Source organism: Sus scrofa, chromosome 13 (genome assembly GCF_054392235.1).
Source record: "Sus scrofa isolate SSC_HxYL_T2T_F1_AM1 chromosome 13, Sscrofa_HxYL_maternal_Yorkshire_Landrace_v2.0, whole genome shotgun sequence".
NCBI lineage: Eukaryota > Metazoa > Chordata > Mammalia > Artiodactyla > Suidae > Sus > Sus scrofa.
This window is the reverse complement of record NC_139395.1, coordinates 220,673,049-220,699,886: the sequence shown is the minus strand read 5'-3', so window position 1 is coordinate 220,699,886 and position 26,838 is coordinate 220,673,049. Positions and strand designations below refer to the sequence as shown.

The 26,838-nt window shown below is 53.0% G+C and overlaps 1 protein-coding gene across 1 annotated transcript in view; it reads left to right on the top strand.

The window, feature by feature from the left end:
• Positions 1-9,849: 9,849 nt before the first annotated feature.
• Positions 9,850-26,838, top strand: part of C2CD2 (C2 calcium dependent domain containing 2) — a 66,859-nt gene continuing 49,870 nt past the window's right edge. The window contains exons 1-2 of the mRNA XM_003358976.5: positions 9,850-10,494; positions 21,306-21,404. Coding sequence (XP_003359024.1) covers positions 10,222-10,494; positions 21,306-21,404 — 372 coding nt within the window. The 5' untranslated portion in view covers positions 9,850-10,221. The remainder of the gene's footprint in view (positions 10,495-21,305; positions 21,405-26,838) is intronic.

Genomic DNA, 26,838 nt, shown 5'->3' with positions numbered 1-26,838 from the left:
GGGGCCAGGATGGTCCCATCCTGGTCTCTTGCCCCCGTCTTGCTGGACACAGAAGCATGGAGTTAAAACAATATGTGTATGAAAAGGGGCTCAACATCATTCATTATTAGAGAAATGAGAATCAAAACTCCAGTGAGGTACCACCCCACAGCGGTCAGAATGGCCATCATTAATAAGCCTACAGATAGCAAATGCTGCAGAGGGTGTGGAGAAAAGGGAACCCTCCTGCACTGTTGGTGGGCATGTAAGTTGGTGCAGCCACTATGGAGAACAGTATGGGTGTTTCTTATAAAACTAAAAATAGATCTAACATATGATAGCGCGATCCCATCTATCCGTAAAAGACAAAAAGTCTACCTCAAAAAGACACATGCGCCCCAGTGTTCATAACAACGCTGTTTACAATAGTCAAGACATGGAAGCCACCAGAACGCATCTATCGGCAGAGGAATGGATAAGGAAGATGTGGCGTACACCCGCAATGGAATATTACTCAGTCATAAAAAAGAATGCAGGCGTTCCTGTCGTGGCGCAGCGGAAATGAATCCGACTAGGAACCACGAGGCTTTGGGTTTGATCCCTGGCCTCGCTCAGTGGGTTAAGGATCAAGCGTTGCTGCAAGCTTCGGTGTGGGTCACAGATGCAGCTCAGATCGCCCGTTGATGCGGCTGTGGTGTAGGCTGGCGGCTACAGCTCTGATTAGACCCCTAGCCTGGGAACCTCCATATGCCATGGGTGTGGCCCTAAAAAGACAAAAGACCAAAAAAAAAAAATGCAATAGTGCCATTTGCAGCAACATAGATGACCTAGACCTGTAATACGAAGTGAAGTAAGTCAGGAGAAACGAAGACAAATATCATATGATATCATTTATATGTGGAATTTAAAAAATAACACAAATGAACTTATTTGTAAAACAGAAATATACTCACAGACATAGAAAAGAAACTTATGGTTACCAAAGGGGAGGGAGGAATACATTAGGAATTTGAAATTAATAGATAAATACCACTATATATAAAATAAACAACAAGGACCTACTGCATAGCATAGGAAATTCTATTCAATAGCTTGTAAAAACCTATAATGAAAAAGAATCTGAAAAAGAATATCTCTGTCTGTCTATCTGTCTGTCTACCTAGAACTGAATCACTGTGCTGGACCCCTCAACCTAACACAACCTTGTAAATCAACTATGCTTCAATTTTAAAAAAGAAATATTGAAAAAATCAATATATGTATAAATAATCAAGAACTGCAGGAGTTCCTGTTATGGCTCAGTGGAAATGAATCTGACTAGCATCCATGAGGACACGGGTTCGATCCCTGGCCTTGCTCCGTGGGTTAAGGCTGGTTGCCTCGAGCTGTGGTGTAGGTTGTAGATGCAGCTCAGATCCTGCATTGCTGTGGCTGTGGTGTAGGTCAGAGGCTGCAGCTCCAATTCCACCCCTAGCCTGGGAACCTCCATGTGCTGCAGGTGTGGCCCTAAAAAAACAAACAAAAATCCCTGAAGCCCCTAGAACACACTCAAGGCAGGGTTAGTGTGTTTGCACACAAAGGGTGGGGCTGAAGGGGGACCTTTCTGTCCCACTGGGACCCTTCAGCTCCCTCTTCCTGTCGCCTGGGGAAGAGCCTGGAAGGCAAAGTTGCTCCCTCCCTAGGGTCCCTGCTTCATTTTTGTGGCCCCCCTTAGCTCAGGGAGGGTCAGGCCAATCAGACTGGATGTGGAGGGGAGGAGGGGTCGCACGGGGGTGTTCCCGGGCTCAGCGGGGCTCCCTGAGAGGAGCGGTCCCCACTTCCAGAAGGTGACTCTGCTGGAAATGACACACCTGGAGACGCATGTGATGACCTCAGGTGTTCACAGGTGCAGCCACGCCTCTCACCGAGTGGCGTCGGGGGAGCACGACTCCATCAGAACTGGTGAAAAGAGACAGTGCAATAAATTTGTGCGCAGAAGCTTTAGTTCCCCAGGGATGTTCCACGGGCTTCGTGGGGGGTCACGCAAGGGGCTCCTGGACTCCAGGTCCAGCTCCACCACCCTCAAGCCACCTTGTCCCCCTGAGTTACTGTAACCGTGGCAGCGTCTAGGCGACCCCCGGGCGTTCACCTTGTCCTCTCTTAATCCCTACAGCAATTGTCTCCAGAGCAGAAACGTGTTCCCTTTGTCTCCTCGGATTGTTGGTGACACACGGGAACACAATTACCACTTGTGATCAGCGCATCAATGCTTTGAGGTCAATAGCTGCCCTTGGGTTGTTTTGAAAGCCCATTAATAGTAGTTTCCTATAATGCTCAAAGAGGTTAAATGTTCCTTCAGATATTTAGTTGATTCTATCTTTGTGCCCCAAGTCTTTTCCAAAAAGAAAAGAAAATAAAAAACTACAATGGTACAAAGGAAAATTTGGGGCCAGAAAGAAGGCAAAATATCGATTATAGGGAATGTGACTTGACGGGGATGGGAGAAGTTTTCCAGGGTCCCTCGTGGGCCGGCTGAGCCGTGGCCGTCTCTCCAGCCTCCAGGGCTCGGGACCAGCCATGAGCCGTGAACGTGCCCTTCCGAGGCCACGCCATCCCATGCATCAAGTCCAAGTTGTTCTGAAGTCCACACTGGGAATGGCTGGACCACTGGGACGCCAAGGGCAGATCCCAAGAAGCTGGGAGCGGGGCTGCTTTGTGCCCAGGAGTCTGTCCCCAGCAAGAAGGCCCCACAGAGGCCACCCCCAGTAGGAGCCTTTGAAACAGGCCACACAGCAAAGCCCCAACAAGGGGTGTGTGTGTGGGGGGGGTCTGTCTTCGTGCCTTCCACTCTCTCTTCCTCAATGTCCCCCCTCCCAAGGCTGCCCCCCCCACCCTATGAACTTGACCTCCCTATGGCGGACACATCTATCCCTCCCCACAGTGTGACTTCAGGTGTCAGTGGACAGGCGCGAGTCGGCACTTTCTGAATTGAGGGAAACAGAGCGTAGGCCGCCGCCTGCTCAGAAAGGCGCCTTCAGCACATGCAGAAATAGAGGGTCACACATTTCCGTTCATGAAGTAGGTCCCGGCCTCAGGTCCGAGCAAGCTTGCCAAGTCGCCTTGCTCTTGGGCAGTCCCACGGGCTCAGCTGGGCCACCTGGCTGGGCCAGAGCTGTCATCCGGTCACATTCCTCCATCCACCCAGTGTGGGTGTAGAGTCACAGGGACTGTGTCATCAGGGTGGCCCAGGGTAGGCTCTTGGCAGGCTGGCCCACAGCAGGCTGCCAGGCCCTGCCTCTGACCCCGCCGGCTGCCTCCAAGCATCACCGCGTGACTCAGGCTCAGCAGTGGCTGTCGCCAGGGGGATGCAGGCACATCCTGTTGACTGTTCACTCTTTGGGTGAGAGGTGGGCGGCCTGGAAGGCCCCGCAGGGGTGGGGGTGGGGGGATCAGACCCACCTCGGTGGGCACCTGCAGGACAGGACTGTTGGCTCACTGCCCAGCCATCTCCACGGCAGGCGCTGGGTCAAGACTTGTCTGTGTTGTCCCCAGAAAGGGCTTGGGACCCAGCAGAAGCTCCACCCAAGTCCCTCTTGTGTGAATGAACCCTGAATGAACTTCCTTCCCCTCTGGGTTTGAAAGAATCCATGTCTCCTGGACTTCAGAACACAAATGGCAATTCATCTTCCTTAGGCAGACCTTTGCCTGAGCACATGAGAAATGGGACCCCTGGAGTTTCTGCTGTGGCCTGGTGGGTTAAGGATCCGACCGCAGCAGCTCAGGTCACTGCAAGAGGTCCAGGTTCAATTCCTGGCCCGGTGCAGTGGTGTAACCACAGATGCAGCGCAGGTGGCATGGGAACCCTTCATTTCCAGGTTTTAACATTTTCCTATTTTTAGCAGAAAGTGTTTGCTTTATAAAAGCCCATGGTAAGACCATGGGCTTTGGGGCCGTCACCACCTGGGGGCCAACACTGGCTCTGCCATTTTCCTGCTGTGTGGCCTTGGGCAAGTGACTCAGCCTCTCTGAGTTGTTTGTTTTTTGTTTTGTTTTGGTTTGGTTTTGCTTTTGCTTTTTAGGATGGCATCAGTGGCACATGGAAGTTCCCAGGCTAAGGGTGAATCAGAGCTGCAGCTGCTGGCCTCCACCACAGCCACAGCAAAGTGGGATCCGAGCCTCCTCTGCGACCTACACCACAACTCACAGTAACCCTGGATCTTGGACCCACTCACTGATCAAGGCCAGGGACGGAACCTGCATCCTCATGGACACTAGTCAGATTCGTTTCTGTTGCGCTGGGCCGGGCGCTCCCACTCAGCATCTCTGAACTCGGCTTCTTCACCTTTAACGGAGGCGGGGGCCACCACCCTTCATGGGCTGCCGTGAAAATTAAGTGGGCCCCTGGAGCAGAGCAGCTCCTCGGTGTCGCTGGCGCACTTCTGCGCCTGCGCTGAGCGCCCGCAGCCACCCAGCCACGCAGCCTGCGCATGTGTGGGAAACCCGCCCTGGGGACACACGGCGACGGCTCGCGGGACAGACAGTAACTCCATCTGTATCACAGTCCCGCAGCCGGGGCGGCGTGCGTGTGGTCTGATCTTCAGGCTCAGAAACCGTCTCACGGCCCTTGTGATGCTGCACTATGAACAGTGCCCGCGGAAGGTGCCACCGAGCTGGGAAACTTCCCAGCAGGAGGACCCAGGCCCGAAACGGTGGCCCCGGTTCCCCCACCCCCACCTTCCCCCACACCCCCGAAGGCCCTGCAGGAAACCGTCCCCAGCCCCCAGCCTCCGACGGTGGAAATGACTAAGCCCTGTCCCAGCAGCCAAGGCCATCAGGTCAAATGTCCCCGCGGACCCCACGGCGGAGCCAAATCTTAAAAGCATTCTACTGAGAAGGAATTCTCGGAATGTCTTCCGGCAAGTGCCCCTCGAGGAAGCTGCACGTTTGGACTCCCAGGTCGCCCAGCACAGCCCCGCGGGGGCCCAGACCCCGGTCCAAGGGGGAGGGGGACACCTGTTGATAGTTGAAGCCACCCCATCGCCATCTGGAGGCAAATGGCTCCAGAGAGAGGGAGACGCGTCCCCACCAGCAGAAACTCCCTGCAGCTCCCTCTTTCCTCTTCTAGAAAAGTAAGGTCATTAATTGGAAACTTCATGAAACTTTTTAAAGTCTTTAAGTATATATCCCAATTTTTTGTTATTTTACAAAACCAGGAGAAGATCTTGATAATGATGAAGCCTATCTAGGATTCGTCAGCATACCTTCGCTTAAGGATATAAAATGTGTATGACACTAGACATGGCTTTTTTCTTTCTATGGCTGCACCTGCAGCATATGGACGTTTCAGGCTAGACGTCGAATCGGAGCTGCTCGCCTGCGCCACAGCCATGGTAACACCGGATCCTTAACCCACCGAGGGAGGCCAGGGATTGAACCTGCATCCTCATGGATACTAGTCGGGTTCTTAACCTGCTGAGCCACAACGGGAACTCCCCAGACATTTATTAATTAAAAAAATGTAACGTCATCACAGAAACTTTGGGGCTTGGTGCAGGGAGACATTCAAATGCTTCCACAGAGGCACTGAATGGAGCACCCTGTGCGCAGGCTCACAACCGGTTACTGCAGAACATTCTGAAGGGGTATTTGGAAACATGGTTTCTGCTCTATCCTCCCTGTGGCCAGGGGACCCACCTGGTCCAAGGTTCAGAGTCACGCCTTCCAGAGAATTCCAGGCAGGTGGCTGCCTCTGGGTCCTGTAGGTGGGTGTGAAGACGGTGGCCTTGGGAACATCGCCAGCACGCTTGGGCCCTTCCCCTGCGCCCAGGCCCCTAGACCCCCACCCCACCTGCTCACAGGAGCCTAACGTAAGGGCTTAGAGGATTCAAAACACAGTAGTTGCCTGTTAGGAGCTGTTACAGGAAGCAAACCGCTGCTGTAGGGTGTGACGGACGCCAGCCCATCCAAAGGTTTGGTAGGTGACAACAAGAGTCCTTGGGCAGAGATGCAGTCTGGCTCCTTGGGTTTGATCCCAGGGAGGCAGCAGTGAGTGATGGCTTGAATCGAGATTTTTTTTTTTTTTTTTTTTTTTGTCTTGTATTTTTAGGGCTGCACCTGCAGCACATGGAGCTTCCCAGGCTAGGGGTCAAATCGGAGCTGTAGTCACCGGCCTACGCCACAGCCACAGCCACAGCAACATGGGATCCAAGCCACATCTGCAACCTACACCACAGCTCACGGCAATGCCAGATCCCCAACCCACTGGGCAAGGCCAGGGATCGAACCTGCAACCTCATGGTTCTTAGTCGGATTCACTTCCGCTGCGCCACAACAGGGAACTCCTGAATCAAGATCTTAATTCTCTGCTTAGGAATTGAACCTGGGCAGCCTGGGTGAAAACCAGGAATCCTGGCCATGAGACTGGCTAGAGGCCCAAAGCAGAATGGCCCTGATTCGTGTTCCCTGTTTGAAAGCAAGAATGTCTCCTTGGAGAGACAAAGACTGTGAAAACAGGTATAAAGTTTATTGCTAGAAACACTACAACATGTGGGAGAGCACGCAGAGGAGTAGTTTATTTATCTAAAGCAGAAGCAAAGCAGAAATGCACACCCAAAGGAGGCGTGAGGGTGCAGGCATCCCCCTGAAGCGAGCCAGAGAGCTGACTTAAATCACTTAGATGGGACAGTTCTTCCGGGTCTTTGTTTTCCTTTGGCCAAGGATCCTGTTTTATTTCGCACACCTACTGGACCCAGGCCCCTCCCCAGTCTGCGTGTGCATCTTTTGGCCAAGATGGATTCCAGAGCAAAGGGTTCTGGGACGGTGTCAGGACTTCTTATGGCCTGACGCCCCCTCCCTCTTTGACCCTGAGGGGGTCTTTCTGTGCACGTGGAGTTGGGGAGGGCTCCTGGACGCAGGGGTGATTGAAGGGTCATCTTATCTTTTTATTCCAACAGAGCTCAGCTCCCGTCATTAACTTTCTCCTTGACGTGTCAAGGAGAAACAAGGCCCAGTTTACTCCGCCTAACAAGTCCCAGCTGGTTTCTTCCCCCCTCCTCCTGCTTTTTAGGGCTGCACCTGTGGCTTATGGAGGTTCCCAGGCTAGGGGTCGAATCAGATCTGCAGCTGCCAGCCTCCACCACAGCCACAGCGACGCCAGATCTGCAATCCACTGAGCAAGACCGGGGATCGAACCCAAGTCTTCATGGTCACTAGGTGGGTTGTTTCCGCTGTGCCACAACGGGAACCCCCAAGCCCCAGCTGTTGTCAGCCCAGGGGCCCATCCATCTTCTACCTCAAGTTGAAGGGACACAGGATGGAGAAGACAGCACGCAGGGAACAGAGAACGTGCCATGTGCTGGGGAAAGGCTGCCATTCCTGGAGACAGACCGTGCGCTATCTTTCACACCCTGGATGGATGGAACCTGGGGCGGGTGACGCGGGGCAGGGAGCAGAAGCAGGGGCGCCTGCTCCTGCCCAGAGGTTTACAAGGTGTTTTGTTGACCCTGCATGTCTTGGCCACCTGCGTTTTCCTGTAAGCCCAAGGCATTCCTCATATTCCCTCAACTCGCTTCTACACAGAAGTAATTCGATATTTATATGTTTACCTTCCCTTTGAAAAAAACTTAACAGCAGTGTGATGAATTCCACAGCAGGGGTGGTTGTTAGTTTATCGTGTGTCACAAGCCTCTAAATGAGCCGGTGGGGTGAGCAGGCCTTGGAGACATGGCTGCAGAGGAATGAGACTGGTTCCACCTGTCCCCCGGGCGGGGGGTGGCTGCCTCCTTCCTGCTGCCCAGCCAGTGCGCATGTGCACACGGGCCCTCACGCTGGACCAGGGGAGCCCCGGAGGTCCAGGTATCCTGGCTCGGCTGCCAAGGGGGCCAGCCTGACTTGGGTTATTTGACTGCATAGATCCGGCTACAGACCAGAGGATAATTAGATCTTTCCCCCAAACAAGCTGAGGTTTCTGCGTGAAGGGGGAATTCCTCCCAACCCTTCACAGCCTGTGGGCTGGAGGGACAGGTAACTCTCAGGAAGGTGGCGGGGTCATTCTGTTTCCCTGCCCAGTAAGGGCTGAGTCTCCCCGGGCCCAGCCCAGCTGGACAAACCAATGGATTGACCTGCCTGCCAGATTCCCGTGCTGTTCCCCGCGAGGGCTCTGGGTCCACCCACCTCCCAATTCCTTCCTCCTTCTCAAAGAAAATCAGCCCTTGGGAGCAAACTCCCACTGCCCCCCCGCCCCCAGCATCAAACTGGTCCACCCTCCTCTCCCGGCCTCTAGCCTCTAAGCCAGAAACATCCTCTCCTGCAAGGAATGATTTTCTCTCCCAGCCAAGCCCTAGACCTACTTTAAACCCTTCTCGTGGACTCTTAGGATCACCTTCTAGCTGGTCTCTCTGCCCGATCCCACTTCCCTCCAATCCAGCCTCCACTTGCTGCCGGGAGCGGGCTTTGTAAAATGCCGTCTTTTCGTTCTGTGCTTATGATGGATTGTTGCCTCTCCTTTTCTGTGGCACCGTCTACTGTCCATAATTTAGGTGCCCCAGGTGCAGACTCCACCCCCCCACCTCCTGGCCACCCCCAACCCTCACACCACCCCCTGCCACGCTAAGCCTCAGGATACTGACCCACCTGCAGGCCCCAGGGCCTTTGCACATGCACAGACTTCTTCAATATGCCAGTACCCCGATCTCCCCCCTTTCCAGCCTGGCACCTCTCCCTCAGCTTTAATCCTTGGTATCCAGGGCAGATCATCACAGCATCTGTGGTTCTCTGCTCTACTGCTCCCAGGGTTTTTTGCATAATAGGTGTCAATAAATGCCAGTAGGCTTGAGCCAGATCTAGATCCTAAGCTCCATCTGCCAAACTGGTCTGTCTTCTCAGCAATCTCTCCTCTGAGCCGGTTCAAAAGCTTCTCTTTACCTAGTGCTGGGCAGGGGCCAAGGAGGAGCTGGGGAGGAATGACTGAGGACCCTCTGCTGCAAGGGCAGGGCCAGAATCCCCGCTGATGGGCAGACTCTGGCTAGGTAAGGGAAGGCCAAGTGCCCAGCTTAGCCAGCGCAATTCAAGGTCAAGTCCCCTTCACACAGCTGCAGAAGTACAAGCAAACCACTAGCTTATGAGTTAGGCTTTTCATTAGGCCTTAGAAATCTCGGGCTAATGTTCCGAGGCCTTTCCTAATGATGGGGCTGACTCTTCAAGGAGAGGGGCACCGGGAACGTGCCACACACGGGCACACGCACAAACTTCTTAATGGGTATTTTGCGGAGCCCCTCCATGGGGTGATCTTAGCAGCTCTTTTTTCAAGGGCGAGGGGTGGGTTTCTAGGGACTTTCCAAGTATGTTAGGAGCAGAAACCAGACACTGTCTTGCTGATGGGCACACAGCGATCCCAGAAGTCACCCTTCCACACGTACCCGCGCACACACACATGCACACATACGCGTGCACACGCGCTCACGGAAGCCCAGCCAGCCTGCCCCGCTGTAACCCCGGGGTCGGGCTGGCGAATAGGAAAGTCCCGCGCTTCCGCGTCGCCAAGCCGGGAACCTGCCAGCTCAGGAGGATGCAGAGCGCGGCGCCCGCCCCGCCGCCGCGCCGCCACACCCAGCAGACGCGCGCACGTGGCAGGCCCGGGCCGAGGCCGCGACGGGGGCGGGGCCGCCAGGGGAGCGGGCCGCTGGGCCTTTAAGGGGACGGGCGGGGCGGGCCGCGGTCGGGGAAGCGCGGGGCCGACCCGGGCGCCGGGGAGGCCCAGGCCCCGCCCAAGGCCCCGCCCAAGGCCCCGCCCCGGCTCCCGCCGCGGCCCGGGCCCCGCCCCCGCCCCGCAGGCCGCGCCCCCTCCCCCGCCCGGCGGCCGGAGCCTCCTCTGGCCGCTGTGGGGCCGCCGGCGGGACGCCCGGGGCGGCGCGCGCAGGAGGAAGCGCGCCTGGCCGCGGCCCCGGGAACTGCCCAGACGCCCGAGTCGGGAACGCGAGCCGCCGCGTCCCCATTTGCCAGGTGTGCGGGGTTGGAGACGCAGTCCCGGGCCGCGGCTGCCGTGCGCCGGCCGGGCTTTTCCTCCCGCTCACCCCGCCCGGCTTCCCGGCGCCCGGGGCCGCTCCGCCAGCCGCCCGGCTCCGGCTCGCCGCGCCCCCTCCCCGCCCTCCTTGAGCCCCGGCCGGCCGTGAGCTGATGTCCTGAGCTCGCCGCCCGCGGGCTCTGCGCCCGGCCGGGGACTGCCCGGGAAGTTGGGGCGAGGCGCGCCGGGTATGCGCCATCACCATGTCCAGCCTGGGCTCGTGGCTCGGAGAGGTCCAGTGGCTGGTCTTGGTGGGGCTCTTCGTCGTGGCCCTGGGCACGGTGGGCCTGTACCTGGCGCAATGGGCGCTGGCCAGCGCGCGACCCCGCTCTCCGAGGCGGGCGGCGGAGCCTGGCGAGGGCCAGCGCCCCGAGTCGGATGCGCTGCTCGCCTGGATCCTGACGCTGAACAGCTGGAGGAGCCAGTGGCAGGCCGCCTGGGTGACCGCCCTGAACGATGAGGCCAAACGGAAAGGGGTGAGTTTCTGTGAGGGCCCGTCGTGCGGTGGGGTCGGGTGCGGTGATCTCGGGGTGCCGGTTCAGGGCTAGCTCGTCTTCCCTGAAGCCTCACCACAAGCTCTTGATTGATTCAAGCAGCAGGGCATCCTTGAAAGTTAGGAGAAAGACCTTGCAGAGTTGAAGCCCCGTGATGAGGAATCAAGACAACAGGGTCCGATTTTATCCCCCAAATAGGAGGTGTGGGGGGCCCTAAAATTCGCCCGCGGGATAGACTGGCTGTTGGAGAGACTCGTCAGGCGGACTTCGTCCCCTCGTAGCTCATACCTGCCTTTCCTGAAGTCCCAGGTGGAGTCCAGTATTCAGTTGGGCACTTAACTGCTTTTGCATCAGATACGCGAATAACTGTGAACCTAATCACTTCCGTCTATGGAGCTGAATTTCACCCAGAATGTGTTTCCAAAAGGTTTGCATTCCTACGAGTTTAAATTAGTGACTCGCGGGCCAGCCACTTGCCACACACGCACTGGGGCCTTTAGGTACACATGTCGTCTCTGAATCGTCCCAACTCCTGGGACAAAGGCAATGTCAAACATTTTGCCGTGGGGGCAACTGAGGCCTGGAAAAGTTAGGTAACCTGCCCAAGGTCACCCAGCCTGTGGGTGGGAGAGCGAGGATGTGAGCCCAGCTACCTCCTACCTCGAACCTCAGGCGCTGATGACAGGACTCTGCCGCCTCAGGCTCCTGTGGTTGTTCCTTGTCTGGTTGATGCCTTGGTGCTTTATTTTTACTTTCAAGACATCTTGCTTTAATGGCAAGCTCCTGGCACCTGCTATTTCCAAGCTTTCCATAGGAGGACTTTGGGCCTGATGGGTTTGGCGCACTACCTCCCAGCCTTTGCTGGTCCTCCCTGCCCCCAGGTGCATATATTCTGCAGCTGCTTGAGAGCTCCATGGAGAGGCCTGTGGCCTTTTGCTTTGGACATAGCGAGTGCTCTGTGTCTGGGCCATCTGCCTTCGCAATGTCCCACGCTGGGCCCTCAGCCTTGGTGCCGTGGCCGTGGCCCACATAGCCATGGATTTAAGAAGCAAGTGTTTGGAGCGTGAATGAGCCTCAGTCCAACTGAAGACTGTGTTCTGGACTCTGGGAAAAATAACTGTACCTTTTGGATGAACAAAAGCCTTCGGAGTTCCCATTGTGGTGCAGAGGAACTGAATCCAACTAGGAACCATGAGGTTGCAGGTTGTATCCCTGGTTTCGCTCAGTGGGTTAAGGATCTGGCATTGCCGTGAGCTGTGGTGTAGGTCGTGGATGAGGCTCGGATCCTGAGTTGCTGTGGTTGTGGTGTAGGCCGGCAGCTGCAGCTCCGGTTAGCCCCTAACCTCCATGTGCCCTGAGTGCGGCCCTAGAAAAGACAAAAAGACAAAAAAAAAAAAAAAAAAAAAAAAAATAATCCTTCAAGGTCATTTGTCTGCTGGCTGCCATGGTGCCTGGGATTGGTGCCCCAGCCACCAGCACTGGACAGCTAGCTCTTCACAGGAGCCACCCATCATCTCGTAGGCATGAGAGCCGTGTGACCTCAGCTACGTGAGCAAACACAGATTTGTTTCCCCACGAAGCTGCTGGCATTGACCCCTGGCTGACCCAGTGTCCCCGGCCGCAGTCCTGGGGCCGGGTACACTGCAGGCTGGAGTTAGGAGCTGATGAAGAGCCTGTCCCAGCTGGATGAGGCAGGGGATGTGGTGTGGGCCGCTGAGGCTGCTTCTCACCCTTCTGGGGGCTGTAACACACAGGCCTGTTGGTGAGTGATCTGGAGGGTCCTGGTGGTCTCACCCTGGGACCCCCGAGTCCGCCAGAGGCATGGCCCGCCTTCCTGGGAGTTTGGGACAGTCATGCTTTGTTCCCTGACATTTCCTGACTGGCTTAGAACCTGTGATTGCTTGCACATTGCCCGTGTGCCTGGCACGCCGGAGAGAACAGAGGCGATCCCTGCTCCAGAATCTGTCTGCAGCCAGTTGGGTAACGCTGAGAACACGGGAAAACACCTGAAGGTTTCAGAGGAAACCTTTTGCCCCACACACTTGAATCTGTGTGTGGGAGGAGGGAGGGCGGGGAGCGAGGTCGGGCTTGTTTGGATCTTCCGTGCCCTCTGCTCTCCTCTGTATCCTGCAGAGGCTCAGACACCAGCTTTTCCAGAACCCCTGCCTGGAAGGGGTAATGATGGACCGGATTTAAGCTCAAAGCAGCTCTGAGTCCTCTCTGACAGTAGATTGGGTGTGGTTGTGGTGGCAGGGGTGTGTGTGTGTGTGTGTGTGTGTGTGTGTGTTGAGGATAGGGTGGCATGTGTTGCTCTGCCCTCCCTGGTGCCTGGAAGTGGGGCTTGATTTGAATTCACATGAGGGTTCTGCAGGCTGCTAGGCTCTGGGTAACTCCTCCTACTGCCTTGGCACCCCCCTTCCTCCTCTCCCCGCCCTGGGCTGTCACCATTGCGGCATGGATGGCAGCGTGGGTGCGCAGGCTCTAGTGTTGCATTAGTGGGTGTCCTGACCCGGGAGCCCGCCCTGTGGGAGCCTCCCTCTGCCCTCCCTCCAGCTGGATCCCTGCTAATCCCCGATTAGGGTTGACACTCCAAGCCCGCACTTGGCCCAGAGAGCCCCAGCTTAGTGGCCCCCTCCTGCCCCCACCTGGCCTATCTCTCTGCCTAGAGAGAGGAGACCCCTCCTCTGGCTATCACTGGGGCACTTGGGGACACAAAGCAGTAACTCAGCCATCCCCAGCGTCTTCAGTGAGCGTCTCTCCTCCCGTTCTGTTTTACCCCAGCTTGTATTTTCAGGCTGAAAGGAACCCTAGACCTTCCTGGTGGAGCCTCTCCCTTCTCCAGAAGGGCAGACCAAGAAACCTGCTGAGCCAACCCAGACCCTGGCCAGGGGTCTTCATGGGCCATCCGCATCTGAAGTCACGGTCCCCTGTGGGGTCCAAATTGGATCACCTTTTGACTTGGAGACCCAAATGTTCCTTTTGGTTGCGGTCCAGCAGGAAAGGCTAAAAGGGTAGGATTGCTTCAAGAATCATCCCTAACAGTGGGGCCCCTGGCTCCCGGGGTCTGAGGATAGGTCAGTAACTCGTGGATCTCCTTTGACCCTGGATGACCAGTGACTGTGGCCGCCGTGCAGGTTCCCTGTGTCCCAGGGGCTCATAGGATTTCGACCTGACCCTCACACTGAATGATTAGACAGGATGGTGAGCTGGGGAGCCAGGGGAGGAAACCATGGCTGGTCTTCCAGCTGGCCGGGCAGGTGCCAGGTGTTTGGGGAACACTGGCAGATTGCCTGGCGAGCCTTGAGAAAATACACAGGCCTGCCCCACCTCCCACTTCAGCCTTAATAGGTTGGTGCGGATGCAGGGAGCTTGCTGTATGGCTCACGAGTTCCCCAAGCCAGCTCCTCACTAGTGAGGAGCTGCTGGACACACACAGTGTCTGTTATCCAACCACCAGTCAACCATCAGCATCCCCTCCCCCACTGCCTCTCCACTCTGGCCTTGCAAACACCCTGTTCCAGCTGATCTGATTCCAGTTTGGTTCCGGAGAACAGGAAGATCCCAGAACTGGCTCAATCTCTTGACTAGGAATGAGTATCAGTCACCACGCTAGGAACTAATACCTTATTATCCAAAGGCAATAGGTGAGGTTTTCCCTTTGGTTCTCCTGCATTTAATCAACCTTTACAAAGTGGTTTTGGGGTGACAATCACCCCAGCAGTGGTCCATGCCCTTGTCACCCAGCTGGCAGCTCCAGGGCTGCTATTTCCACCGCAGGTCATTATCAGCTCTCGTGGCCTCATGACCCCTGCCTGTGGGCTGGACAGCACTTCCCTCCCAAGGATGCCATGGCCAGGCCATGTGTGGTCCAGAAGCAAGGACCATATTCTGTCTGGGCTTGTCTGGGAATGGGCCTCTCCAGCAGGCCCAGGCCCTGGGTGGGAGGGGGAGGGTCACTGAAGCTGTTTGTTTCTTTAGTCCTTTGTCCCAGGATTTTTTTGGAGGAATGTTCCAAATGCAAGTAACCAAGACTATAGGACAGTTTGTGGTCTTCGTGGGGGGAAAAGAAAAAAAAAAAAAGAGATGCCGTGTGAACTTAGAACATGTTATTAATAGCTCTTACTTGTATATGCATTCGCCAATTTGAAAAGTAAATAAAGTGACAAGACCTGGAAGTTTTCTTACTCTGTCATGAGCTTCCGGCATGTGGTACTTCCAAAAATTCAAGCTCCTAGACCACTGATGGCGGTCACAGTGTAAGAAATCAGCAGGCAGGCATGGGGCGGCACCCTTGGGTCAAGGCCATGGACCTGCCCCTCCCTGCGCCCTCCACCCTGACCCCCAAACGGGCTTCTCTCCGTTGCTCAGACATTCAGTGTTCTTTCCTGCGTGGGGCCTTCCCACTGGGCATTCCAACACTTATTTAAGCCTCTTCCTTATTTAACCTCTGTCAGTATTTCAGGGCTCAGTTCCAAGGTCCTTGAACTTCCCCTTCTGCAGAAGATGCTGCCCCAGCCCCAGCCCAGAAGTACCATGTGGTCACTGGTGCCCTCATCAGCCCCTGGGATTGTCAGGGAGGCCCGAGCCCTGTCTGCTCAGGCACAGCCCACCTGGTGCCCAGAGGACAGCTGGCTCAGGCCAGGCAGTGGTCAGAGCCTCAATAACAGGCTCTGTTAGAAACTTGTCACTGGAGGAGGGAAACTGGTGGTGTGCCTCACCCTGTGTGGACACAGGCCTTCCCTGCTTGGGATCGGGCCAAGCCTGGGCCAGACAAGCTGTTTAATGTGCTTTGTTTTTCACATCTAAAGAATCAACGTTAAAGGAGGCTCACTGATGACTTTGCAAATTGTCAATAGAAACCAGGCGTAGATGCCAGTTCAGGTTGTTCTTTGCACGCAGCCATTCTCTCAGCGAGCCCGGAATTGAGGGGAAGGAAGAGTGGGTGTAATGTTAATATCAACTAAAATGCAGCCAAAGCTCACTTCCACGCCCATCGGCCCCTCGTGGGTTGCTGAGGAGGGAGGCGACGTCTTGAGCCGCTTGGAAGGGCTGTGTGTTCACTGCTTAGGCTGGAAGACAGCTCTGGGGCTGTGTGTGACCTTGGGCAAGCCCTGACTTCTCTGTGCTTCATCCGTGGAAGCTTTGGGTTCAATGTGGAAAACAGTATCCACTCTGGATGAGATGAGGATGAGATGAGATCTATATGAGACCTTTCACCAACAGAGTCAGTAAAGGTGGGCTGCTTTCTTATAATGCCTTCCTTAAAAAAAAAAAAACAAAAAAACTTTATTTTTTTTAACTGCTTTTAGATTTAGAGAAGAGTTGCAAAAAAAAAAAAAAAAAAAAAAAAACAATTCTGTGTCCGTTTTTTCCTCACCCAGGCTTTCCTAAGGATAGCACAATGATCAGAACCAAAAATTAACACTGGTGCAATGTTACTGTAATTCATAGTACAATGATTTTAACATTGAACAGGATAGGATATTAACATTGACACAATGTTAATATAATTATAGTAGCAATATTAACATTGTAACAGTATAGGATAGGGTATTAACATTGATACAGTGTTACTATAATTCATAGTATGATGACATTAACATAGAACAGAACAGGATATTAACACTGACACAATGTTACTATAATTCACAGTACAATGATATTAACATTGAACTGTATAGGATATTAACATTGGTACAATGTTACTGTAATTATAGCACAGTGATATTAACATTGTAACAGTATAGGATACCATATTAACACTGACACAATGTTACTATATTTCATACTACAATGATATTAACATTGTAACGGTACAAGACATTAAGGAAATTTTTAACTAAAACTAGAGCCCCTACTTGAATGCCTCTACTTGAATTTCACCAGCTTTCCACCAGAATTTTTTTTTTTTTTTTTTTTTTGCTTTTTAGGGCCCTGCCTGTGGTATATGGAAGTTCCCAGACTAGGGGTCAAATTGGAGCTGCACCTGCCGGCCATAGCCATAGCAATGCCAGATCCAACCCGCATCAGTGACCTACATCACAGCTCACGGCAACACTGGATCCTTAACCCACTGAGGGAGGCCAGGGATCGAACCCACATCCTCATGGATACTATTTGGGTTCATTACTGCTGAGCCACAAAGGGAACTCCGCACCAGTATCTTTTTAATCCTTTTATCATCCCAGGATCCCGTTGAGGTCCTATGCGGGTTGACTTGTCCCCTTGCAGTTGTCTCCTACAGTCTGTAACAGTTTCCCAGTCTTTCTTGTTTTTCATAACCTTGACAGCTCTCAAGAGTATTGATTGTTGTTTTGCCCAATATCCCTCAGTTGGGTGTTTTCACACAATTGCACTGCAGTTACGCAAACCACAGAAGTGATGTGCCCCTTTCAGTGTCCTGCATCTCAGGGTTTGTGATGTCAGTGTGGCTTACCACTGGGGACAGTGGCCTGGATCCCTTGGTTGAGGTCATTTCTGCCAGTTTCTCTCTTTTCATCTTAAGTCTCCTCTCATAATTTTCCCCGTAGTTAACAAGTAACTTGGGGAGATACATTGAGATTGTCCAAGTCCGGTTACTCCTCATGCTTTTGCTCACTGGTTTTGGCATTGAACATCTGTATCTAGTTTGCAACCATTGATTTCGGTGGAGTTTGCCTAATAATGATTCTGTTTCCCTCTCTCCTTCTACATTTATTCATTGGAATTCTACTGCAAGAAAGAGCCACCCCTTCTCCTCCATCTGTGTATTTACTTGATTGTTTATGTCCATGTGGACTCATGGATATTTATTTTATTTTATGGGTTATAATCCAGTCCTCTGGCTATTTATTTTGTTGCTTAAACCTTTCTTGTTTTGGCCATTAGAAGCTCTTTCAGTAGAAGTAGCCCCTGGTGTTATTCCGTGTATATTTACATGCAGTATATATACACATGTGTTTATGTATAGTTTTGTTTCCTTTTTTTTAAAGCACTTCCTTACTTTATGTTTCCACAAGATGTTTGCTCTAGACATGTCTTTTAGCTTCCTCTCCCCCGGCCCTGGATTCAGCCACTTCTTCAGGCAGCCCTGATTCCTTTTACTGGAGATGTGTTTAGAAGCCAAGATCTGGGCATCAGAAGTGCTCAGCACTGCTGGGACCTCATTGCTTCCAGATCTCTTAGTGGGCAGACCTAGGAAGGACATGGGTGGATGCAGACCGTCTGTCTATACGCGTCTGTCTGTCTGTATATTCAAACCCATGACTGTGCTGACACCCTGGGTTCCAGGTCAGTGGCACAGAGTTCATTGTCATTTTCATCTTCCCCTTTCCTTATCTTTAACTTCCTCTTCCACGAGTGAAGCATCTGGGACTGATTACCTGTAACATATTTATCTGGTCAATTCTAGTACACACATAAAGCATAAAGTGCCTTTTTTTTTCCTTCTTCTTCTTCTTTTTAGGGCCGTACCTGTGGCATATGGAAGTTCCCAGGCTAGGGGTCGAATCAGAGCTACAGCTGCCTGCCTACACCACAGCCACAGCCATGCAGGATCACCAACCCACTGAACAAGGCCAGGGATCGAACCTGCATCCTCATGGATACTAGTTGGATTCACTTCCACTTTGCCACACAGGAACTCCCCACATAAAGTACTTTCTGAATTGCTATGTGGTACCCATGTGGGAAACACATTTACTGATTCGCTGTTAGCATTTTCGAGCAGCCAGGATCCTGTTTTCCACAGTGTCTGGGATAGATCTGTTTCCTGGCCTTTGGTTGGTTCTGTGTTTTGTGGTGCATATAGGTTTGTATTCTATCTGGGGTTCATCCCACATCCAACCTTTTTTTTTTTTTTAATCCATCTTTAGCCAGTAATTCAGGGTGCCACCTTGGTCACACACTGCTTCCACTGCTGTTTTACTCTCTCGGTGTATATTCCTGCCAGTTCCTGCCACTTGCTTTCCCCTGTGGACGTGAGGTCTTGCTTTAGTCCAGCGGGGCAGAGGCCTGCCCTCGGACAGGGTCTGAGTTTGCAGTTATGCTGTACACACGCTCAGCTGCCTGCAACTCAAGGATTCGGCAGCCAGAAAGAGGAAGGGAGCCTAAGCACACGGAGCTATAAGGAATGACTGGCCAATGGGGACCTGCTGCCAAGCACAGGGAGCTCTACCCAGTGTTCTGGAATCATCCGCGTGGAAAAGAATCTGAAAGAGAATGGATGTGTGGACATGGATCACTGAGTCACTTTGTTCTACAGCAGGAGTTTTCACAGCCTCGTACATCAACTCTGCTTCAATAAAACTTCTAAAAAATGAAAAAAGCAAAACATAAAAAAAAAAAAGAAGGGAAGGGAAGCTTGGGGTCCTCATTTTCACTTACTCCTGTGTTCCCTTTGTGAGGCTGCCCCTTGACATTCACTTTCCTAGCAGAATATTTTCAGAGTTTTCACACAGAAGGCATCATAGATAAGAGGGCACCGCCTGCATCTTCGGATGGGCGGGGCAGGTGGCAGCCTCTGGGCTGCTGGAGGTGACGTCCTGTCTCCAGGCTGATGCAGAATGTGGCTGCTTTCACACGCAGTCCCAGCAACTGTAATGACTCCTGGGATGGGCGGTTCCCTGCGTGGCACTGGGCTCTGTGCTGGGGGCATTTCTTTCAGCCCCCGTGGCTCAGTGATGTCATCCCCAAGCCACTGGCCAGCAGGTCCCCGCAAAACAAGCTCCAGCCCAGGTTTGGGCTGGGCAGGTGCACATTATTGTCTGTGGAACGATGGTCAGTGGGGACCTGCTGTCCAGCACAGAGACCTCTACCCAATAGTCTGTGACCATCTATGTGGGAAAAGAATCTGAAAGAGAATGGATGCATGTCCATGTGTAACTGAGTCACTTTGTTGTACAGCAGAAACGACCACAACCTTGCCAATCAACTGTATTTCAAGAAAACCTAAAAAAAAAAAAAAAAAATCAACCTATTCTGGCTACAGAGAAGGCCAGCAGAGCAGCCCAAACCATGGCTTCCTCACCCTTGAGAGGGAGATTTAATTCTCCCCTGATGTTTAGGGGGTGAGATAGATGTTGCTAATACAGGGTGGGGTTAGAAGCCTGTCACTGCCAATGGGCTTTGTGCATTGATTCTTGATCCCCAGCAATTCCTAAGAAACAGCCCCGCGATGACTTCATTCTGACCCATCGGCACTGCACTTGCCAGAAGGGCTTTGGTGCCGTTTTGCAGCATTTTTATCCCCACCCTGATCATGCCTTTGTAGTTGGAGCTGGCTCGTCACAGCTGAGTCTTGGAAATAGATGAGATACGGTGGGAAGTTGTGGGGCTGAATTTCTTTTTTAACCCCTTGATCAGAACTCACTGGACTGTGCTGAACTTTCTGGAGCATGTTAGGAAAAGAGATCAAGAAGGTGTTCCCATCATGGCTCAGAGGTTAACAAACCCAACTAGTATCCATAAGGATGCGGGTTCAATCTCTGGCTTCGCTCAGTGGGTTAAGGATCTGTCGTTGCCATGAGCCGTGGTCTAGGTCCTAGACACGGCGCCGATCCCGAGTTGCTGTGGCTGTGGTGTAGGCTGGCAGCTGTAGCCAATTGACCCCTAGCCTGAGAATCTCCATATGCTGCGGGTGCAGCCCTAGAAAGAAAAAAGACCAAAAAAAAAAAAAAAAGAAAAGAAAAAAGAAAAAAGAGAAGAGATGAAGAAGAGTTTTGTTTCGGTCTCGTGTTATTGGCACAAGTGCTCAGCCTCTAAAGAGAACTTACTTTTAAAGGCCAAGACTTGGTTGGCTCCCCAAGTCCTGATTTGTTCTTTTTTTATTTTTTATTTTTTTTTTGAGATCTGTGCCCAAGGCATATGGAAATTCCTAGGCTAGGGGTCAAATTGGCGGTGGAGCCGCCAGCCTACTCCTCAGCCACAGTAATGCCAGATTCAAGCCGCATCTGCGACCTACACCACAGCTCATGGCAACACTGGATCCTTCACTCACTCAGGGAGGCCAGGCATCAAACCCACATCCTCAGGGATACAAGTCGGGTTCATAACCCGCTGAGTCACAATGGAAACTCCCCACATTTCTTCTCTTGTAAATCATCAATCTTGTTGCCTTGTGGTCACACCTTTCACTTGGAGAGTTCAATTGCAAGAACCAAAATGGACATAGGGTCACCAACCACCCTTTTCTGGAACGGTAGGAGAGGATGCCTGGAGCTGAAGGCAGAGTTGAGCCAGGAGACCCTGAGGGGCAGCTTCGATAGTCCGAGAAACAGTGGCTCTGGAATCTGATCCTGGGGAAAGCCACCGGCTGGCTCATCGCCAGCCAAGGAGTCCCAGTTCCAGGGGAAGCAGCTGGCCCTGGATTGGGGGGGGGGTCCCTCCCCCCAACTGCAGTGGGACAGGGGGAGGGGAGCTCCCACGTGGAGCAGGGAGAGGGGACCCTGAAACCAGAGAGAGCTTTCCCAGAAGGGGAGGGCACAGCCCTTGAACCTGCTGGGCTTGGCCAGATACTGTGCTGGACCTGCAGACCCATGCCCAGCACAGAGCCCCTGTCCCCACCCCTGGAGCTGGGCTTCTCCCCTCAAAACATCCTTTGCCACCTTCACTGCAGCATCTCTGGTTTCGTTCATGCATTTCTTATGCCCATTTGCCCATCGCTGCTCTGTAGAAGCACAGGTTGAACCGACAGAAGTTGTGTTCTGTATTTGTGCATCTGCAGAACATGGTAGCAAAGGGTGTTGTTTCCTTTAGAAAGTAGCCCCCTGCCCCTGTGCACCCGTCCCCTCACTGTCCTTTCCTGTTTGTTCCAGGGCCCACTGAACCTCAGCTTCCAGGCAGACCCACTGCAGCAGCCCCTGGAGCTGGCGGTGCAGGAAGTCTCCAGCGTGGCCAGGTCGGCCCAGGAGAAGGTGAGCTGGGTGTGGAAACAAATTTAAACCTGGGGTTGGGGGAATCTCGTCTGTCTTAGAACTATTGAAATGGCAGACACTTTATATCAAAGAAAAAAAACAGCTAGGTGTTCCCACTGTGGCACCGTGGGTTATGAATTCAACTACAGCAGCTCAGGTCTCTGAGGAGGCTCAGGTTCAATCCCTGGTCTGACAGAGTGGGTTAAATCCAGTGTTGCCACAGCTACAGCTCAGATTCAATCCCTGGCCTGGGAACTTACATGTGCTACAGGTGCGGCTGAAAAAAAAAAAAAAAGGAATCTGGTCCATCAACTGATGAATAGATAAGTCGGATGTGGCATGTCCACATTGTGGAGTGTTATTTGGCTTCATAAAGGAATGCAGTTCTGACACATGCACACAAAGGACATTCTAATCACTCCAGAGATTCCAGGGTTTTAGGAGCTGTGTTCCAGGAACAGAGGACAAAGCCACAGGCCAAGCAGGGGCCACAGCCTTTTCCTAAGGGAGCTCCTCCCTGCAGGGAGCCTGGGCCATCTCACAGCTTTTCAGGTGGCAGCTGAAGCACTCCAGGTTCTCCTGCAGACACACGCTCAGCTTGGCTGGGTGGCAGGACCCAGCGATGGCTTGATGGCTTGGTCATATAGCGAGGCATTCTTGCGGGGAGGTGCTCCACGTGGAGAAGGATGTCACCCTTAGACCTGCTCCAGGGGCTGTCTCCACCCTCCCTCCAGTCTCAACACGCCCCAGTGCATTTCTTCCTCCCAGACTGTAATTACGCTCTTATGCAAGGGCAACTGGTGTCTGCCTACATCCTCTTTCCTCACATCCTGGGAGCAGTTTGCTCCAGAATGTTGGACCCAGAAGATGGAAACTTTGTTTCTAGATTCTGAGAGAGGCCTGAGAGCAGTGCTTCTGCCTCAGGGTGCAGCAATAGCCCTTCCCTGGCATGTCTGTGGGCTCAGAAGTTCTGTGGAGATATGAGGGCCCCAAGGGCAGCGTGGCTGTTCTCCCAGTGTGAATCAGGGTTTGGAGGGTTGTGCTGCGAGAGGCACTCCACCGAGAGACCACACATTTTGTGGACAGGATGCCTATGTGGGAAGCTTTCCAGGGAGATCAAGGTCATGCCTGGTGCTGGGGGACGGCAGTGATGTTGGCCTTCCTGGTGTGTGGTCCCCTCCGTGAAAAGTTTTAATTATCCTTGTTTTCAGTGTCATTTGTAAATAAAAAGGAAAAATAAATAAATAGATAGATAAATAAACATAATAATCCACCCAGACTAGAGAAAGGCTTTGAAGCCAGGTTGGGTCTGAGCTCACCTTGGGAATGACTTTCTCTCTCTGAACCCGGGCTTTGTACCTGTGAAGGCTGAATCCCTCCCCAGCAGGGCTGGTGGGGGAGTGAGAGCCCAGCCTGCCCACCTGCAGGGCCCCTGCCACAGATCCTGGTGCCCTCGGCCTATAAGGGCCACGTCTGTTCTCACTCGTGCCCCCAGCCCTCCTCGGCCCAAGGGAGCATCGTGCCCACTGTACAGAGGAGGACACCGAGGGCAAAGGGTTCGAGAACTACTACAAGCAGAGGCCAGAAGCGAACCCGGGTCATCCTCGCATCCGAGCACGAGCTCTGACCACAAACAGGGCTGTTCCTCTCATTCTTCCCGTGTTTATCCTTTTACTTAAGCTCCCCCCGGCCCCCCCACCACAGAGACCGTGCGGCTGGGCGGAGGGAACTGAGAGGCACCAACCCACCCTTGTTTGTGTGAAACCATGGCAACCAATGGATCTGGGCGCGGATGGGAATTTCCCCCAGAAGCTTATTCCGAGTGGTGTGTGGGGAACCCCACAGCCTCACTGGCTGTGAATTGTGTATTGTGAGCACATGGGTTTTTTTTTTTTTTTCTTTTTTGGGACCTCATGTGTGGCATAGGGGAAGTTAGGGCCTGAATCGGAGCTGCAGCTGCAGGCCTACACCACAGCCACAGCAACTTGGGATCCGAGCCAAGGCTCTTGGCAACGCTGGATCCTTAACCCACTGCGTGAAGCTGGGGATCAAACCCGCATCCTCTTGGATGCTAGTCAGGTGCATAACTGCTGAGCCACAGTGGGCACGCCCCACACGGGTTTTTGTTTGTTCCTATCTAAGTGTATCTGTTACATATTTATATACAAAAATACACTCTGAGATCTGAGGTGGTCTCCTTGCTCTTTGGTTTGAAGGGGCAGTGGGATGCAATGTCGCCCCGATTTCTTCCTGTTGTTGCAAATAGGAGTTTGGTTGACTTTTTTTTTTTGTCTTTTTCCAGGGCCACACCTTTGGCATATGGAGGTTTCCAGGCTAGGGGTCGAATCAGAGCTATAGCTGCCTGCCTATACCACAGCCACAGCAATGCTGCATCTGCAACCTACACCACAGCTCATGGCAGACACCTGATCCTTAACCCACTGAGCAAGGCCAGGGATCAAACCTGCACCCTCGTGGTTCCCAGTCAGATTCATTAACCACTGAGCCATGACGGGAACTCCTGGTTGACCTTATTTTAATTCCAGGTACTGCAGCATTAGCCTGGTATTTATGCTAAAACACTCTAGATTGCGAAATTGTTTGAAGGGGGTTGGGTTGGGGCTGGGGGTGTCTTTCCAAGGGCAGGTGTGAGATTCCTCCCTGGAGGCCCTGCCCTTCAAGCACCACCTCCTGGAGGAGGGGGTGGGGATGGGGGCAGGCCACCCTTAAAGGACAGCAAAGGGAATTTGGGGCTGAGTCAGCTCTCAGGCACTCAGCCTGGAGAAGGTCCTGGGCTCCCTGGGGCTTTGTTTGTGTGCTGGGACCCAGGGCAGCGGCAGTAGGTGTAGTTGTGACTGAGTGACCTGGCCCAGACCCGGGCGCTAACAGCGGCCTGGAAAAGACCCAGTTCCCTCCTACGTGTCATCTTAAAAGAAGTGTCTTGTGTAGGCCTTTTAATGCCTGGAGTTCAAGGGAGAGAACAGCGCATGTTTTTTGGTTTTTTGTTTTTTTCTTTTTAGGGCCACACCCACAGCATATGGAGGTTCCCAGGCTAGGGGTCGAATCTGAGCTACAGCTGCTGGCCTACACCATAGCCACAGCAACTTGGGATCTGAGCCATGTCTGCGAACTCATGGCAACGCCGGATCCTTCACCCACTGAGCGAGGCCAGGGATCGAACCCGCAACCTCATGGTTCTTAGTCGGATCCGTTTCCGCTGTGCCATGACGAGAAGCCCATGGATTTTTTTTTTTTTTAATAAATTTTATTGCAGTAGAGTTGACTTAGAAAGTTGTATTGTTTTAGAAGGTACAGCACAGTAAATCATTTATACATAGACATGTATCCGTTCCTTTTCAGATTCTTTTCCGTATGGTTGTTTAGGTAAAAAAGACCTACTGTCCCCACACACCGCAGCTGCTTCTTCCAGAACACACCTTCCCTCAACCCTGGCTAACCACTTCTCAGCAGTAACAGTGATAATAAATTTTAAGTGAACACTTAAAAAAAAAAAAAAAAAAGACGTACTGTATAGCACAGGATTTTTTTTCTTTCTTCTTTTTTTTTTTTTTTTTGTATTTGGCCGTCCCGAGGCATATGGAATTCCCAGGCCAGGGATCAGATCTGAGCCGAATCTGTGACCTACATCGCAGCCACAGCAACACTGGATCCTTAACCCAATAATCGAGGCCAGGGATTGAACCTGCAACCCCATGAATACTATTTGGATTTGTTTGCACTGCACCACAGTGGGAACTCCTATATAACATGGTTTAATGTGGCATTCCTTAGCTCAAAAATCCTGTGCCAGAGATCCCACTGAGGCACACAGGGCTGGCAGCATCTTGGGAGCACTGGGATGCAGGTTTAATTCCGGGTCCGGCACAGTGCATTAAGGATCTGGTGTTACTGCAGCTGCAGCTTAGGTCACAGCTGAGGTCGGATCTGATCCCTGGCCCAGGAACTCTGTATGCCGTGCGGTGGCCAGAAAAGAAAGAATGAATGAAAGAAAAAGAATCCAGACTGTGGCAGCTCGGGTTTCTGCAGAGGTGTGGGTTCCATTTCCATCCCCGGCCTGGCACAGTGGGTTAAAGGATCCAGCATTGCTCCAGCTGTAGGTTGCAGCTGCAGCTCCCGTTCAGTCCCTGACCCAGAAACTTCCATATGCCAAGAGTGTGGCAATTAAAAAAAAAAGAAGGGGGGGAAAAAAAAAGGAAGGTGGAAAGTGCAGTGAGCTTTGAAGAAGTCAGAGGACTGTCTTATCAGCAAAGCGAGAGCAGGACTTTGGGAGAGTACCTGGGCCTGGAATTCTTCCCTGCCCCACTCTGTCTAAACAAAGGAACACAGTTGGAAGATAAGACCCATTCGCATAGGTGTGCAACCGTGTGTAAGTCCAGGAAGCTGGGAGAACAGAAACCCAGGCGGCCGCCCGCTCTCTTCCTTCTGCTCAGGTCACAACAAAAACGTGATGCTCCCCTCAGCTGCCCCCCCCCCCGCCCCCGATCCCTGGGGGAGACCTTCACCTGCCAGCCAGGTGCTCCTGCGCCTCTGGGCCCCTCCCCGTGTGGAGCCCCTTCCCCAGGAAAGGCCTCCTTTGCAGACAGGAAGACTCTGAATAGAGTCTTGTTTCTTGATGTTTGGGGTAGGGTATGTCACCCAGGACTTCTAGACTTGCTTTAGGGGAAAAATCTCTGGAGTAACGCAGGCAGGTTCGTGGCTGGCTGTTTTCAAGGCAGCTCCCTTCCCTGCTCCCAGACCTTGGCTTTGTCGAGGGGCCCACACAGCTTCCATTCTGGGAGAAGAGGCCTCGGTCCCCCCACCGAAACCAGATCTAGTTGCCGTTTACCTTAGAACCTCCAGTATCGATGCCAGACCGCCTCGGAGGGAGGCCCAGGCGGTAAGGATTTCACTGCCATATTGAAACAGCTCTGTGGGGTTGGGGTGCCCTGAGGATGGCATCAACTTGGCGTCTTCAGGAGGGAGGCTTGTAAACAAGCTTGCATTTGAGCTGGGAGCCTGGAAGGTCAAGATCAGGGTGTCAACCTGTTCATCCACGTTTAGGAAGAAGGCCACCCCGGACACCCTGGCACTAGCCGGAAGGGTCTCCCTACCTAACCTTGCATCAGGTGACCCTGTTCTGAAAGGGCACCCTTGGGGACACTGACAGCCCTGCCACAATTTGCCTGGGTTGAGAGAATTTAATCCCAATGGCAGATAACACCTTAATGCACTCAAAGCAGATTAATTATTTTTAAAACCTCCTTTGCATTTTGGCCTCGTCCATTTGGCAAATGGGACCGTCGTACTCTTGGGGGGCCAGAGGCTGGCCCTGGAGAAGGATCTGGCCCTGGTCTGTCCCTCCAGCTGGACACAAGGGGATGGTGGTGGCATTTTGTTTGGTTGAACTGGAACATCAAGGCAGGACCAGATTGTT